Here is an 18,041-nt window from a genome sequence, read left to right on the forward strand (position 1 = left end):
TTTCCAAATAATCATCCAACCGAAACAGCCTGCTGCTGTTTGACAGAAAGCATTATAGTGAGTCTGGACAGAGGAGGGACAGTGGCTGCTGTGTTCCTGGACTTGCGAAAAGCCTACAACACTGTAAAGCGCACTGTACTCCTCTCTAAACTATATCATTATAATTTGTCCAGTGATGTTCACAATTGGTTCAAATTGTACCTTTTAGATCATGTACAATGTACTCGTACTCGTCGTCTTCCGCTTTATCCGGGACCGGGTCGCGGGGGCAGCAGACTCAGCAGAAACGCCCAGACGTTCCTCTCCCCAGACACATCCTCCAGCACCTCCGGGGGGAGCCCTAGGTGTTCCCAGGCCAGCCGAGAGACATAGTCCCTCCAGCGTGTCCTGGGCCGTCTCCTGGGCCTCTTCCCGGTGGGACGTGCCTGGAACACCTCCCAAGGAAGGCGTCCAGGAGGCATCCGATATAGATGCCCGAGCCACCTCGGTGTGGAGGAGCAGCGGCTCTACTCTGAGCCCCTCCCAGATGGCCTAGCTCCTCACCCTATCTCTAAGGGAGTGCCCGGCAACCCTACGGAGGAAGCTCATTTCAGCCGCTTGTATCCGGGATCTCGTTCTTTTGGTCATGACCCAAAGTTCATGGCCATAGGTGAGGGTAGGAACGTAGACCGACTGGTAAATGGAGAGCTTCGCTTTTCGGCTCAGCTCTCTCTTCACCACAACGGACCCCCATTACTGCGGCAGCTGCGCCGATCCGTCTGTCGATCTCCCGCTCCATTCTTCCCTCACTCGTGAACAAGACCCCGAGATACTTAAACTCCTCCACTTGAGGCAGGAATTCCCCTCCAACCTGAAGAGGACAAGCCACCCTTTTCCAGTCGAGAACCATGGCCTCAGACTTGGAGGAGCTGATCTTCCTCCCAGCTGCTTCACACTTGGCTGCGAACCACCCCAGCGCATGCTGTAGGTCTTGGCTAGAGGGGGCCAGCAGGACCACGTCATCTGCAAAAAGAAGAGACGAAATCCACTGGTCTCCAAACCACACCCCCTCCGGCCCTTGGCTGCGCCTAGAAATCCTGTCCATATAAGTTATGAACAGGACCGGTGACAAAGGGCAGCCCTGCCAGAGTCCAACATGCACCGGGAACAGGTCCAACTTACTGCCGGCAATGCAGACCAAACTTCTGCTTCGCTTGTGCAGAGACCGGATGGCCCCTAATAAAGGGCCCCCGATTCCATACTCCTGGAGCACCCCCCACAGGGCACCACGATGGACACGTTCGAATGCCTTCTCCTGGTCCACAAAACACATGTGGACCGATTGGGCAGACTCCCACAAATCCTCGAGTACCCTGTAGAGGGTATATTATACACATGTACAATGTGTACGAACAAATAATATATTGTCCTCTATAAAGACCTGCCCAACAGGGGTCCCACAAGGGTCCATTTTGGGCCCCCTGTTGTGCAGTATTTATATTAATATTCTTCTGGCTGTGTGCAAAGATGTAGATATAATCATGTACGCTGATGAAGCCATCATTTATGTGCATGATAGGGACATAAATCTGGTTGCCACTTAATTGTCTGTTGCGATGGCTAAAATAAGCAACTGGCTACAAGTTTCCTGTCTTACGATAAATGTCGTCCTCCCAAAAACATATTCTACCTTTCCACAATCAGCTTTTTCATTCAAATCCATCAAACAATGTAATCACCTCCCAGACAGTCAGACGTCTATAGATCTGCAAACATTTTGTCAAAACCTAAAAAAACACATTACACCTAATCAATTGTGCCAACATTCAATTCAATTCAGTTTTATTTATATAGCGCCAATTCACAACACATGTCGTCTCAAGGCACTTCACAAAAGTCAGGTACATACATTCCAATTGATCGTAACCATTGAACAGTACAGTCTGATTCAGTTATTTATTCAAATTGGATAAAACGTTTTTCTATCTAAGGAAACCCAGCAGATTGCATCGAGTCAGAGACTTGTAGCAATCACTCCTCCTGGATGAGCATGTAGCGACAGTGGAGAGGAAAAACTCCCTTTTAAAAGGAAGAAACCTCCAGCAGAACCAGGCTCAGCGTGAGCGGCCATCTGCCATGACCGACTGGGGGTTTGAGAGAACAAAGCAGAGACACAAAGAGAACAAAGAAGCACTGATCCAGGAGTCCTTTCTATGGGAAGGAAAAGTAAATGTTAATGGATGTAGTTCCTTTAGTCGTTTTACCTAGAAAGAAAGAACAGATAAACTCTGAGCCAGTTTTCAAGGTTAGAGTCTGAAAGAGAGCACATAGAGTTAGTCACAGTAAAAGCTCAGTCAATTGCCATGTCTAGGAGAGAGAGAGGGTTAAACACTGAAAGACAGGGCCATGTGGATCATCGGTAGAGGGTGAGCATTAGGTTGTTGCCAGCAGAAGCTTGGACGATGCCCCTCTGTAGAAAGGTGACACAGGTAGACACAGAGTCAGGCCAGGTGTAGCTTCTAGGAAGAGAAAAGAGACAGAACAAAGTTAAAAGCTGCAATAACAGCAAATAATGCAAAATTGGAGAGTAGTGTGAGAATGTAGCAAAGAGGGTGAAAGTGGTCATTATGTCCTCCGGCAGCCTAAGCCTATAGCAGCATAACTACAGAGATAGCTCAGGATAACCTAAGCCACTAACTATAAGCTTTATTAAAAAGGAAAGTTTTAAGCCTAGCCTTAAAAGTAGACAGTCCATCTAGAGCCCACTGATGGCCATTGTTATACTAAAAACCACAAGGATTGGGATAGCTCTCTCTGTCAGATTGACCATAACCACTGGAAAAGAGAAGGGGTCATACAGGTAGCAGAAATGGAGGGTGTGTTTGCACCTCAACCATAACTGAGCCGGTTTAGGCTAAACCTGACTCCCCCTTACTCCATCCAACAGGGAGAGAGGAAGGCTCCCTCCCTGATAACCTAAACCACTCTAACTATAAGCTTTATCAAAAAGGAAAGTTTTAAGCCTAGCCTTAAAAGTAGACAGGGTGTCTGCCTCACGGACTAAAACTGGGAGCTGGTTCCACAGGAGAGGAGCCTGATAACTAAAGGATCTGCCTCCCATTCTACTTCTAGAGACTCTAGGAACCACCAGTAAACCTGCAGTCTGAGAACGAAGTGCCCTGTTAGGAATATATGGAACAATCAGATCTCTGATGTATGATGGAGCTAGATCATTAAGGGCTTTATATGTAAGGAGGAGAATTTTAAATTCTATTCTAAATTTAACAGGGAGCCAATGAAGGGAAGATAAAATAGGAGAAATATGATTTCTCTTTTTAATTTTCATCAGAACTCTTGCTGCAGCATTTTGAATCAGCTGAAGGCTTTTAACTGCATTTTGTGGACATCCTGATAGTAAAGAATTACAATAGTCCAGCCTTGAAGTAACAAATCCATGGACTAGTTTTTCAGCATCACTCCTGGACAGGATATTTCTAATTCTGGCAATGTTCCGGAGGTGAAAGAAGGAAATCCTAGAAACCTGTTTAATATGGGATTTAAATGACATGTCCTGGTCAGAAATAACACCAAGGTTTTTTACTTTATTATCAGAGGTCAATTTAATGCCATCCAGGTTAAGTGATTGACTTATCAGTTTCTTTTTTAAAGACTCCAGTCCAAAGACGACAACTTCTGTCTTGTCTGAATTTAGAAGAAAAACAGTTTTTATATCTTCAAGACATGCTTGTAGTCTATCTAACTGGTTGGGCTCATCAGGATTTATGGATAAATAAAGCTGGGTGTCATCAGCGTAACAGAGAAAATTTATCCTATGCTGCCTGATAATTTGACCTATTGGAAGCATATATATAGTAAAGAGAACTGCCCCAAGTACTGAACCCTGTGGTACTCCACAATTAACCCTGGAGTTTAAAGATGATTTATCATTTACATGAACAAACTGGAGTCTGTCAGACAGATAAGATTTAAACCAGCCTAGCGCTGTTCCCCTGATCCCTACAGCATATTCCAGCCTTTTTTCAATTCAATTCAATCCAGTTTTATTTATATAGCGCCAATTCACAACACATGTTGTCTCAAGGCACTTCACAACAGTCAGGTACATACATTCCTATTATTCCTAACAATTGAGCAGTGCAGTCGGAGTTAGCTTTTTATTCAAATTGGATAAAAAGTTTTTCTATCCAAGGAAACCCAGCAGATTTTGACTGTATCAAATGCAGCACTGAGATCTAACAGAACCAGAACAGACACAAGTCCATTATCTGAGGCCATGAGAATATCATTAGTGACTTTCAGCAGAGCTGTTTCAGTGCTATAATGAGCTCTGATACCTGACTGAAACTCTTCAAACAGGTCATTGCTGTGTAAATGCTCACACATTTGATTAGCAACTATTTTCTCAAGAATTTTAGATAAGAATGGAAGATTGGATATAGGTCTGTAATTTTTCAAGTAATCTCGATCAAGCGAAGGTTTCTTAAGTAAAAGTTTAATTAAAGCTACCTTAAAAGCCTGTGGTACATATCCATTTACTAAAGATAGATTAATCATATCTAAAATGGGGCTGGAAATCAGAGGGAACACTTCCTTAAATAATTTGGTTGGGATTGGGTCTAACATACAAGTTGAAGGTTTAGATGAAGCTAATATTTCTGATAACTCAGGAAGCTTCACAGGATCAAAACAGTCCAAACACAAATCAGGTTCTACAGTTACTTCCAACATTGTCTCATAAGTCCTAATGCTGTGTTTACTTTTTATTTACTTATTACTTATTGATGATTTATTTGTACCTTGTATATTTAGCATTACTTAACTTAGGCCAATTAAAATTTTTAGGAAATGTGTTTTGTATTGTATATGAAATATGAACAAAGTATTTTTATACATGAGTGTAAGGATTATGATTACTGAATAATGAATATTTATCAAAAATTATAATTAAAAATCATAATTCAAAATGTAATTTTCTTAACGAGAAATCATTGCTTACAAATAGAAATCAGAGATGTCTTCTGGTGTTCCACTGGTGATTAGGGCAGCGCCTGTGAGTGGGCAGCAAAGCCTCGGTGACCCGTCCCCCCTTGTCTTGTGTCATGATGTATGTTTGGATAGGTTGTACTGGAATTCTAATTTCCCCTCGGGGATCAATAAAGTATCTTTCAATTGAATTGAATTGAATTATGGGCTCGAAGCACTTAATAATTACAATTAGTTAATTATCATTAATAATTGATAATTATTAACCAAAACCATGCTAAATGTCACTTTTTAGTCAGATGCTTCACCAAACGGTGGGGGAACTTTGGTTTTATTTTGACAGAGAAATCACTCTTGCATGAAATAAACACAAATGCTTCTCTTTTTATATGTGAACATTTATTGAAACCATATAGCCCTAATATATAATTACTATTCTGGTCCAAAAACATTCACCTAACTAACAAGCACTATTCTACACAAAAATGATAAAAATGACTACCTAACAATTATAATAAAAGAAAATATATGCGCATTGAGTGTCTATGAAGATCCAACCAGCAGTTTATGGACAAAATGCGTAATTTGGGTTTACTTGGAAAGAGAAGCCCTCCTGGTGTGCTGATGTCTCAATTGCGGCAATCAGCTGGTAGAACAGTAGCAGGTAGCCCTTGGCCACTAACAGCTGATCGCCCCAAATCTCTAACAAAGGGTTCATAAAACTGTGAGGCGGGAACTTGGTGGAAGAACTCCAGTAATAAAACTGGGAAAAAGGAGTGGTCAGGCCATGAGGCCCAGACCGCAGCTGCTTTGAATGGAAAACGTTTAAAAGTCCAACTTCTAACTCCTGGCTGATTTGGGATAAGCCGGACAAAAACATGAACAAGCACCTTGCCTTGTGCAGTCCCTGACAAAAACATAATAAACTAAACAAAACTAAATGCACTAGTTTGTTTATCTGACACCTTAATCCAGACCACTGCCCACTGGACTCATTTCCTGGGCTTAACCCCACCCTTCATGAATTTTCTGAAGTATGTTGTCTATGATGTGAACCTGTGTCTCACTGAAAAAGGCCATTATGAACACTCAGGTCTGCTCTCTCATAACAGTTGTGTGTGACTGATCATTGTAGATGGTTCTGGTTTGACCAGCCGTCCACACAGTGTTTCATAACCTTGGTCAGCATGCGGCTGCTTGCGAAACTTTGACAGAAACCTTTCACCAAAGGGGAGATTGTCCTGCACACATTTAACATATATTAATATCTTCCATGAGATCATTGTAAGAACATGCAGCCCCATAAATTGGCTCTAGCCACTTTGGTGCTTTAGGCAAGATTATACTTTGTTGCCAGTTTATTGACATAGTAAAAATGTTCCCAGTGTATTGATCTAGGAAAGAATTAGACTAAATGTACACTGGTCAAAGGGGGGTACAAACATGTATGTGCTTCAGTAAACTGAAGTCTTATTATCTTCCAGTTTTTTTGTTTTGACTGAATGTGTGGCGTTTTTATAGATAACCAAGCAAGAGCAAAATCTAAACCTTGTTATTTTTAGTCAGAGGTACCCTTCAAAGACTATTTTGTAGCAAAACTGACCCTCGAAATAAAACAAGAGAAGAGCTACATCCAAAAAACCCAAACAACATGACCAAAAGGGATATGTTTGGTTCAAACAATATTTAGAGCAGATCTATTCCTCACCAGCACTTCAGACAGAGTCCAATGTGTTCCTCTGTCAGCGATTTTCCTGATAACAGTCAAATGGGGCAGAAAATACATTTTTTTAATATTTAATTTACATTTCTGTCAACTAATAACACTAAGAATATAATAAATGAACAGTCAGATTTTTCTGTGAAACATAATTGCTAAAATAACAGATGGACGGAGTTTTGCTATATTTTCCATTCATTTAAAAACCTTGATTCCGTTTAACGAGCAGTTTTACAATGTAACACTGAATGAGACTCACACTCTGTTCACACCTAACAACCCCACATGAATTAGCTGCAAATTATAGATGTTTGTCTGCTTTGGCAACAAATGGTAACAATATCAAAGTGTTATATAATAGGCTTGATCTGGAATAAAATTCTTTTCATTTCAGTTTATTTATATAGCTTTGTATCACAAGTTTAAGACACTTTAAAAATAAGACAACGAAAAACTGATCCAATTTATACACTGAAATAGCAAATCCAATCATATACACAGATTTAAATTCAGTTACATACATACCAATTTAAACTTAGTTATAAAACAGTTCAGTCCAGTTCAGTTTATTATGCCAATTAGTAAAAAGGTTTCTAAGGAAACCCAGCTGATTGCACCCACTGACTGACATTGCAGTAATCCGTCTTCCAGAATTATTATGTAGAGAGAGTGGACAGTTAATTGCACTGCGTCGTTAACTTTGCAGCAATCCTTTGTACTGAGCCTGCATGTGGTGACAGCGTAGACAACAAGCCCACTTCTTGTCCAACAGAAAGAAACCTTCGGCAGAAACAGGCTCAATGTGAGCAGCCATCTGCTGCAACCGACTGAGGTTTTGAGAAGACAGAACATGCAAACAACAACAAAGAAACACTAATCCACAACTTTTTTTTATGTTAAAGAAAAGGTAAAGCGTTAACGGCAGCAATAGCTCCTTTAGTGGCTTCATTTACAAAACAAATGCAGCAAAACAGACAAGCTCTGGGCCGGTGGTAAAATCTATGAAATACATAAAAGTAGTACAAAACAGAGTTAGTCACAGTAAAAGCTCCTTCAGTTTCTATGTCTAGAAGAGAGACAGTTTTACCCACATAAAGACCCTGGTCAACTGTATCATCTATACAAGAAAACATGAAGGTACTGGCAGCATTGGCTTAGCATATAGCCCCTCTAGTAAGGTGACACAGGCAAACAGAAATACTGGGCCAGATGTAACTTCTACGCAGAGAGATCATAAAGTTAAGGCAGCAATAATTGTAGATAATGCATATTTGGAGAGTAGTAGGACAAAGTTGCAATGGTAGGAATATGGGTTATTATGTCGACCAGCAGCCTTAGCCTATAGAAACATAACTACAAAGGTAGCTCAGCGTGATCTAAGGCACTCTAACTATAAGCTTTATGAAAAAGGAAAGTTTCAAGACTAGTTTTAGAAGTAGACAGGGTGGCCTCCTCATTAATAGGAACTGATAAATGGTTCCACAGGAGAGGAAACTGATAACTAAAAGATCTACCTCCCGTTCTACTTTTAAAAACTCTATAGGAACCATCGGTAAAACCTGCAGTCTGAGAGCAAGGTGCTATGTTATGAACATATGGAACAATCAGATCAATCAGATGTATGACGGAGCTTGATTATTTAGCTCTTTATACATGAAGAGAATTTTCCCTTTTAGTTTGGATTTAACAAGAAGTGTGAAGATTTATCATTAACATGAACAAGCTGAAAACTCTCAGACAAATGTCTGTTTCTTATTTTATATTTCTTAAAGGCAGACTTATGAAACAATGGTTTAATAACAGCAACCTCAAACATACAAGTTGAAGATTTAGATACTGCTAAAGACTGGTGTACTCTATTTTAAAAATTGATCAAAAGTAATATTTACCCTATCGGAAAAATAAATAGGCACTTATAGTTATATAAGAAAGAGATTAAAACCCGGTAATGTTGAATTTCTGAATGAATCAAAGTGCTTTTTTGTATTTGTAATGACTAAGGTCCTGTTTACACGTTTACTGGTGAAAATGGAAATGCTTATTTATGTTTCTACCACAAGCCACTACCTGAAAAGCTCCATCTCCACAGGTTTTGAAACTGGTTTGTGGTAGCACCAACAACAATAGACTCAAAGACCTCAGAGACCTAGATGGAGATATAGGTTCAAAAAGGTCCAATATTTATTTTGATGGCCTGGCCATTAAGTGCCCTAAAGGTTAAAATGAAAATTTTTAAATTATTCCCCAAGTTCACAGGGAGACAGTTCAGGAAGGCCAGGACAGAAGTTATGTGTCCTTTTCTGTTGGTGTTTGCTAACAGCCTCGTTGCAGCATTCTGCAGACTGAAGGCCAGCCAAAGAGGTTTTGTTTAAACAAGTAAAAAGACTGTTACAGTAGTCTAAACAAGGGGAAATAAACATGAACAATCGTCCCTAGATCATTCTGTGACATGAATGATCTCAGCTTAGAAATGTTTCTTAAACGTCAAAGACAAAGAGCTGTCAAAGATGACATCCAGATTTAAAAATACAAATTTTGTTCTGAATTCTAAATAGTAAAGAAATTCAGGTTTAAGGTATAAATTCAAACCCAATGAACAATGCAAGTTTAATTGTGGAAAATAAATGAGTATTGAACTGGATGAATGGAACAGGAAGGGCTTTTATTTTGAAATTCAGAACCAGAAGTTTACTTGTAATGTTCCTGCTAGCAAGAGAATGGAGATAAGTTGGAGCTATTTACATTTATGTGGTTTTGAAATTATCCAAATGATAGTGTTCAAATGGACAGAAATTCCTTTGGTCATTATTGTCAAACTACAGCTAACATGAACAGATTGTTAAGAGCCATTACCAGCCTACAATCCACCAACGTCACTGGCTAATAATCAAGCTCATCTTTCCACAGTAAAACAGGTACAGCAACTGCAGTCTGGAGCTCACATCCCGGCTTCCTTTCACTCTTCATCACCTGATTTCTGAGCCTGGCCTATTGTCACTGAAAGAGATGGATTATATCACACCATATACAGGTCCTTCTCAAAATATTAGCATATTGTGATAAAGTTCATTATTTTAAATAATGTAATGATGAAAATTTAACATTCATATATTTTAGATTCATTGCACACTAACTGAAATATTTCAGGTCTTTTATTGTCTTAATACGGATGATTGTGGCATACAGCTCATGAAAACCCAAAATTCCTATCTCACAGAATTAGCATATTTCATCCGACCAATAAAAGAAAAGTGTTTTTAATACAAAAAAACGTCAACCTTCAAATAATCATGTACAGTTATGCACTCAATACTTGGTCGGGAATCCTTTTGCAGAAATGACTGCTTCAATGCGGCGTGGCATGGAGGCAATCAGCCTGTGGCACCGCTGAGGTCTTATGGAGGCCCAGGATGCTTCGATAGCGGCCTTTAGCTCATCCAGAGTGTTGGGTCTTGAGTCTCTCAACGTTCTCTTCACAATATCCCACAGATTCTCTATGGGGTTCAGGTCAGGAGAGTTGGCAGGCCAATTGAGCACAGTGATACCATGGTCAGTAAACCATTTACCAGTAGTTTTGGCACTGTGAGCTGGTGCCAGGTCGTGCTGAAAAATGAAATCTTCATCTCCATAAAGCTTTTCAGCAGATGGAAGCATGAAGTGCTCCAAAATCTCCTGATAGGTAGCTGCATTGACCCTGCCCTTGATAAAACACAGTGGACCAACACCAGCAGCTGACACGGCACCCCAGACCATCACTGACTGTGAGTACTTGACACTGGACTTCTGGCATTTTGGCATTTCCTTCTCCCCAGTCTTCCTCCAGACTCTGGCACCTTGATTTCTGAATGACATGCAGAATTTGCTTTCATCCGAAAAAAGTACTTTGGAGCACTGAGCAACAGTCCAGTGCTGCTTCTCTGTAGCCCAGGTCAGGCGCTTCTGCTGCTGTTTCTGGTTCAAAAGTGGCTTGACCTGGGGAATACGGCACCTGTAGCCCATTTCCTGCACACGCCTGTGCACGGTGGCTCTGGATGTTTCTACTCCAGACTCAGTCCACTGCTTCCGCAGGTCCCCCAAGGTCTGGAATCGGCCCTTCTCCACAATCTTCCTCAGGGTCCGCTCTTCTCGTTGTGCAGCGTTTTCTGCCACACTTTTTCCTTCCCACAGACTTCCTACTGAGGTGCCTTGATACAGCACTCTGGGAACAGCCTATTTGTTCAGAAATTTCTTTCTGTGTCTTACCCTCTTGCTTGAGGGTGTCAATAGTGGCCTTCTGGACAGCAGTCAGGTCGGCAGTCTTACCCATGATTGGGGTTTTGAGTGATGAACCAGGCTGGGAGTTTTAAAGGCCTCAGGAATCTTTTGCAGGTGTTTAGAGTTAACTCGTTGATTCAGATGATTAGGTTCATAGCTCGTTTAGAGACCCTTTTAATGATATGCTAATTTTGTGAGATAGGAATTTTGGGTTTTCATGAGCTGTATGCCAAAATCATCCGTATTAAGACAATAAAAGACCTGAAATATTTCAGTTAGTGTGCAATGAATCTAAAATATATGAATGTTAAATTTTCATCATGACATTATGGAAAATAATGAACTTTATCACAATATGCTAACATTTTGAGAAGGACCTGTAGTATGCTGCCCTCCACATCTGCATGAGGTGGATCACTAAAATAGAACTAAGTGCAACAATAATGGATAAACATAAATAGATTACAAGCTGGAGAAAAAATGCATTTTAAAGATGGAGCCAGGTCTGATGTTTGACAAGTCTGTTAATCTGCTCATTGTGAGATGTCCTATACTTGGGACTGTACTGAATAACTGTCTGTTTTTGAAGGAACATTTAGTTAGTTTGGACCTAGTTGCAGCCTAAAATGGACCATTTTAGGCTGGTTCTGTCAACGAATGTGCACCTAGTGTATACGAGTAAACAGGTGCTTTTCCATCACTTTGGCACCAGTAGAAGCAAAAAAATAGCTCGCATATAAAAGAACCCATGAAAATAACTCATGTTATATTAAGATACTGCAAGGCTGCAAGCCTGAGATTCGTTTTCTTAGATTCGTGGAAGCCCCAGAGCACCTCACTCTTTAGCGTGTGATAAATGACATGCTGTAGTATAAGATTTTTGACATGGTGCTGAAAACAGATCTCACATTTCTTCTTAGAGAAAATCAGCATCATATTTTCCTACATGTTTACTTTATTAAATTTGGTTACATAAAAGATGATATCATGACTCTGCTTCTAACAGCTTAAGTGTGTTTTATTTATTTTGGGAAATATCAATATTAGATTAACACAACATAAACCTTATAAAACTACACTGGCATAGTCCTGCCTAACATGCTCTAGAATTGCGGCATCTACTGGCTGCCGTTTGAAGCAGCAGAGAGCACATTGCTTTTCTTTCTTGTGTTCTTACTGATATTTTACCTTCTGGAGCATGTTCACATTAATCTAGATTTTCCATGAGTAGGATTTATGATGATAGTTTTAACACTTGGACTGCACTGGACACATTTATTGGCACCCTTGATGAAAAGTGTAAAATTAAGAAAAATTCATTTTTTTATTGTAGCAGCATGATCTCACACTGGAGAAGGTTGATAAATCCAACCTTGAGTCGATTTATTCTACAGGAAATAAATACTGTTTTTTTTGTGGCACAATTACTGGTACCTTTAATAATCCACGTAAAATAAATTGAATTGTTTTATCTTTAAATGTACCTAATTTATACAGCACTTTTCCAGTCATACCAACCACTCAGAGAGCTTTACTAGATCTAAATTCACCCTGTCACACTAAAACACAGATCGGTAGGCCTCTTGGGGTTTAGTGCCCAGGGGCACATCGACTCTTCCCACTGAGCCACAGTTGTCTCTACTTCTTTACTTCTTTAAGTTGATCCAAATTCATAAGACCTTCTAATTAGTAATTCTTAAATGTCTGTTTCTCTGGGGTATCAATATGATGTGATGCAAAAGCGAATTTCTCTTAGCCACTGGCAACTAGGTTAAGCAAGGTTCAGATTTATCTTGCCATCATTGCAAAGGCAGTCATAGGGTAAAGGTGAACCAGTCTCCAAAGGTATCTGTTATAGAACTGCATTTCAAAATCATCAACTTTTCATAACTATCTACACCATTGTTTGGTAGTGATCCCAGGAAAAAGTCATTATGTCCTTCCATCACAAATATAAACATAGGGAGTTTTCTAAACTAAGCTGGAACTCTAACTGGAACTATGGGTTTTATTCGGGCAAAAAAACAGTCAGGGTTGGTCTGAAAATGATGTTGGTCATGCCTACTGATAGGTATAGTAAAGGACTGGTTATACTGTGGGTCTGTTTTACTTCTAACAGCCCTGGTAGACTCACTGACGTACATGACATCATTGACTCCTTGAAAAACCAGGAAACTGTCAATACATTTATGGCGGCTGCTGCCAGAAAATTAAAATTGGTTCATCACTGGGTCTTTTGGCAGGATCATGATCTTAAATATCTGGCCAAATCAATGTAGAACTTTCTTCTATGGCAATCTATGTCCCCAGAGCTAAATCCTACAGAAACTCTGTCAGCTGAAGGGAAAAGAGTATAGGAGAGAAGCAAGGATTTTGCCTAGAAAGAGGAATTGTCAAAGAACCCTCTAAGTCTCATGAACTTTTATATGAGAAGAACATTTATGTTTTTTGTACATATTTAGGAAGAGTACCAATAGTTTTGTCTTCATCTTGATCTTATGGGAAGTTGGAGGGCTGTTCTCATAATGAAAATACCAATAAATGTCTGGAATGACACCCGAAATCCTAGATAAGGTGACCAGGGGGTGCTTTGGATGTGGAAGGTAGGTAGGAGCAAAACTAGATCTGAAAAAGAAAGTTTATTGCTGAAATCAGCCTGATAGGGAATGGGAAATTGAAATAAAATGGATGGAGATAAGGAAAAAAATGACAAGACCGGATGGAAGACATTCTAGACTGGCAGAACAAATCTAAATCTTCATCTTATTTTATCTGCTGTATTAACAACTCATAAAATGGTTCTATACCCACCATTGTTTCCTTTTTAGATTATTTAAATTATGCTTCATTTCAGTTATACAACTATTTTAATAACTGTTGCACCAATTTCAATTCCCTTTTGGGGACACAATTCAGTTTGAAACATTGATAATGATTTTCTACATTTAAAATGAATTTATGGTGATCAGAGCTGTTGAAATTAATGTAAACAAAAAAATCTTCTAAATATTCATTTGCAGCTCAATATTCTAAAACACAGCTGGGAAACTTAAAATATTCTGCAGACATTCCTTCTCTGTTCAGATACACTTTGTTCGCCTTTTTTTTGTTTGATTTTAACAAATCTAAGCACTAGATGTTAATCATGGCTATTTGTTAGACTTTCATCAAATCTGAAACACATAACGACTCCATGTTCTGACCCTGGTCATACAAATGACAGCTGTATAAATGCAGTTCGGTGACAGCTTGTTTACACGTTCTGCTGCTGAAACGATAAGATCAGTTGTTCTCATTCAGTCTTATCAGCAGCACCGAAATGGTGGAGTGAAAATGTGGGCTGGCATTAAACCCAAAAAGGACAATTACATGTACAGGTCCTTCTCAAAATATTTGCATATTGTGATAAAGTTCATTATTTTCCATAATGTCATGCTGAAAATTTAACATTTATATATTTTAGATTCATTGCACACTAACTGAAATATTTCAGGTATTTTATTGTCTTAATACGGATGATTTTGGCATACAGCTCATGAAAACCCAAAATTCCTATCTCACAAAATTAGCATATCATTAAAAGGGTCTCTAAACGAGCTATGAACCTAATCATCTGAATCAACGAGTTAACTCTAAACACCTGCAAAAGATTCCTGAGGCCTTTAAAACTCCCAGCCTGGTTCATCACTCAAAACCCCAATCATGGGTAAGACTGCCGACCTGACTGCTGTCCAGAAGGCCACTATTGACACCCTCAAGCAAGAGGGTAAGACACAGAAAGAAATTTCTGAATGAATAGGTTGTTCCCAGAGAGCTGTATCAAGGCACCTCAGTGGGAAGTCTGTGGGAAGGAAAAAGTGTGGCAGAAAACGCTGCACAACGAGAAGAGGTGACCCTGAGGAAGATTGTGGAGAAGGGCCGATTCCAGACCTTGGGGGACCTGCGGAAGCAGTGGACTGAGTCTGGAGTAGAAACATCCAGAGCCACCGTGCACAGGCGTGTGCAGGAAATGGGTTACAGGTGCCGCATTCCCCAGGTCAAGCCACTTTTGAACCAGAAACAGCAGCAGAAGCGCCTGACCTGGGCTACAGAGAAGCAGCACTGGACTGTTGCTCAGTGGTCCAAAGTACTTTTTTCGGATGAAAGCAAATTCTGCATGTCATTTGGAAATCAAGGTGCCAGAGTCTGGAGGAAGACTGGGGAGAAGGAAATGCCAAAATGCCAGAAGTCCAGTGTCAAGTACCCACAGTCAGTGATGGTCTGGGGTGCCGTGTCAGCTGCTGGTGTTGGTCCACTGTGTTTTATCAAGGGCAGGGTCAATGCAGCTAGCTATCAGGAGATTTTGGAGCACTTCATGCTTCCATCTGCTGAAAAGCTTTAAGGAGATGAAGATTTCATTTTTCAGCATGACCTGGCACCTGCTCACAGTGCCAAAACCACTGGTAAATGGTTTACTGACCATGGTATCACTGTGCTCAATTGGCCTGCCAACTCTCCTGACCTGAACCCCATAGAGAATCTGTGGGATATTGTGAAGAGAACGTTGAGAGACTCAAGACCCAACACTCTGGATGAGCTAAAGGCCGCTATCGAAGCATCCTGGGCCTCCATAAGACCTCAGCAGTGCCACAGGCTGATTGCCTCCATGCCACGCCGCATTGAAGCAGTCATTTCTGCCAAAGGATTCCCGACCAAGTATTGAGTGCATAACTGTACATGATTATTTGAAGGTTGACGTTTTTGTATTAAAAACACTTTTCTTTTATTGGTCGGATGAAATATGCTAATTTTGTGAGATAGGAATTTTGGGTTTTCATGAGCTGTATGCCAAAATCATCCGTATTAAGACAATAAAAGACCTGAAATATTTCAGTTAGTGTGCAATGAATCTAAAATATATGAATGTTAAATTTTCATCATTACATTATGGAAAATAATGAACTTTATCACAATATGCTAATATTGTGAGAAGGACCTGTAGTTACAGCATCACCTAAAATGTATATATTTTTTTCAAATTACCATTACTTTTTTTGCAAAAAATAAAAAATGTTCTTCCTTTGCCCTGAAAATTTTCCCACGAATGAAAACAAAAAGGACCCACTCACTAGCAGTCATAAAGCTAATTTACCAGGAAGCCAGCCCTGGTGCCCCCCCACAGGTTTCCCTTCTGAGCTACATAAATGAAAGTAATGGCAACAGCTGTCAGCAACTGGCTTTTCTTTATGAGCTCATTACATTACTGCAACCTAGTTAACCCACAGGAATACAACATAAAACCAGTGAGACAAAAAGGAGTGGCTGAGGTTGGAGGTGGCTTTATAGAACAGACCAGACAGTGCTGAGATATTTTTATAAAGATAATACAACAAACAACTTATAATATAATCAGACTCTGAGTCTTTCTAAAATGGATGTATCCCTTTAGATCTGCAGCTGCAGATTAGACTGGTTGCAGGAACCTCTGGGGAGCTTAAACACTTTTCAGATGTCCTAAATAAAACAAAGTATCAAACTCAGTGGATACATCTTTACTGATTAGCATTGTAAACCGATTTTGGCTGCACTGTATTATAACTGGGACTGGATGTTGAATGTAGATGTGAACTATATCTGTTTGTGTTGCAGAAAACTGAATATCACACGACCTTTTCAGTGTTGTTTTTATGCAATTAAACTCTACAAGTCATGAACGTTTTAGTTGTACTGGTATGATTGCATTTCTCGAAATTATTAAAATAAAGGCACAAATAAGTGTGCTTGTTGATGGTTTGCGGACTAAAACGCATGCATGAGAACTATGAGGAAATATTCAAGCAAAAAAAAAGATTTTGCAACAGAAACAATGGGTTACCTGTAATTAGGTTGACCCTTGTTTAATATACTTTATCATCAGTTAGAATTGTTCTGGGATGGCCCTTCTGCCCTGAATATCGTAGAAAACAACATGTTGTGCCAACATTAAGCGAACAACAGTTTTTCCCATTTGCCGCTGCGCTTTTCATGCGCCCTCATTCTCCTTGCATGGGAACCTCGCTCATCTAATTGCGCTTGATCCCCGCTGCACAAAGAGGTGTCTGTAAACAAGTACTGACTGTGAACTGAGGCGGTGAATGGAAGACAATTAGTCGCAAGAAGTCGTTTATTTGATGACCTGAAAGCCTATAACCAACGTAAACCCAAGATGTTAAAAAAGTGAATACATTCATTGAACTGACAGATCAGTGTAATTTACTGAACAGATTATTTTTACTCTTTAAATTATGTCTTACCTGCTTTGGGTCCAGTTAAGTTGACAACTGGCGATCCGTTTGGAGCAAAAGTAAAAAGAGTACAATTTTATTTCAATCAGGCATAGATCATAGATCGAAGGAGCAGCTTCAACGATGAGCTCAGTAATGAAACAGCCAACCTGCGCTTCTTGGTGCGCCTCAGTCTTAGTCCGGCTTCATGTGCGTCGCTGGCATGGGCAGCGCGCAGCCTGCCGCTCAGAGCCCAAAGTGAGGGATTTACTGTGGCATCCATCCGTGGCTGCCTCCACACTGACGTCGGGAGCGGAGGGGAGGGATTAGAGGGGGTTGAACGGGCTAATGGTTGAATGATATGACCCTCCTGATCTCTTCCAGCTGCTGTCTCTGAAATGTCAAGTCTGATATTAAAAAGTCAAAGCTGAAAGTGAGAGGTGAAGGTTGGAGTTCAAAGCTCCTTACTGCTGCATATTTACTCAAACATGTCAACGCCACTCAAAATACATAATTTTGTCTTAAATTATAGGCGTGCCATTTTACTGGGACACATGCCCCAGATTATACCCTTTGTAATCCTAAAATTCCCGATCAATTTGTAACAAAACATTGCAATCTTTAAACTGTAAAGTGCATTAAAATTACTGGATAATATATAACAGAACAAGCCGAACACATCTTAAGTAATTATGCACAGAAGGTTGGTTTTGCAAATGGCATTGCATGTCGGAGCCAGTTTTGTTTAAAACTGTACTTCAACAGCGCAGAATATTTAGGAAATATCAAGTGATGGTGATGACAAGGAGGCCTTCAAACCTCAAAGAGCTCGTCACCAAAGA

At 40.0% G+C, this 18,041-nt stretch overlaps 1 protein-coding gene across 1 annotated transcript in view; it reads right to left on the reverse strand.

The window, feature by feature from the left end:
• npffr2a (neuropeptide FF receptor 2a) overlaps window positions 1–17,489 on the reverse strand; it is a 55,149-nt gene extending 37,660 nt beyond the window's left edge. The window contains exons 1-2 of the mRNA XM_047380693.1: window positions 17,370–17,489; window positions 17,230–17,256 (exon numbers count right to left, since the gene is read on the reverse strand). Of these exons, the coding sequence (XP_047236649.1) occupies window positions 17,230–17,256; window positions 17,370–17,482 (140 nt within the window). The 5' untranslated portion in view covers window positions 17,483–17,489. The remainder of the gene's footprint in view (window positions 1–17,229; window positions 17,257–17,369) is intronic.
• Window positions 17,490–18,041: the final 552 nt, after the last annotated feature.

The sequence above is a fragment of the Girardinichthys multiradiatus genome, chromosome 12, assembly GCF_021462225.1.
Source record: "Girardinichthys multiradiatus isolate DD_20200921_A chromosome 12, DD_fGirMul_XY1, whole genome shotgun sequence".
Lineage (NCBI taxonomy): Eukaryota > Metazoa > Chordata > Actinopteri > Cyprinodontiformes > Goodeidae > Girardinichthys > Girardinichthys multiradiatus.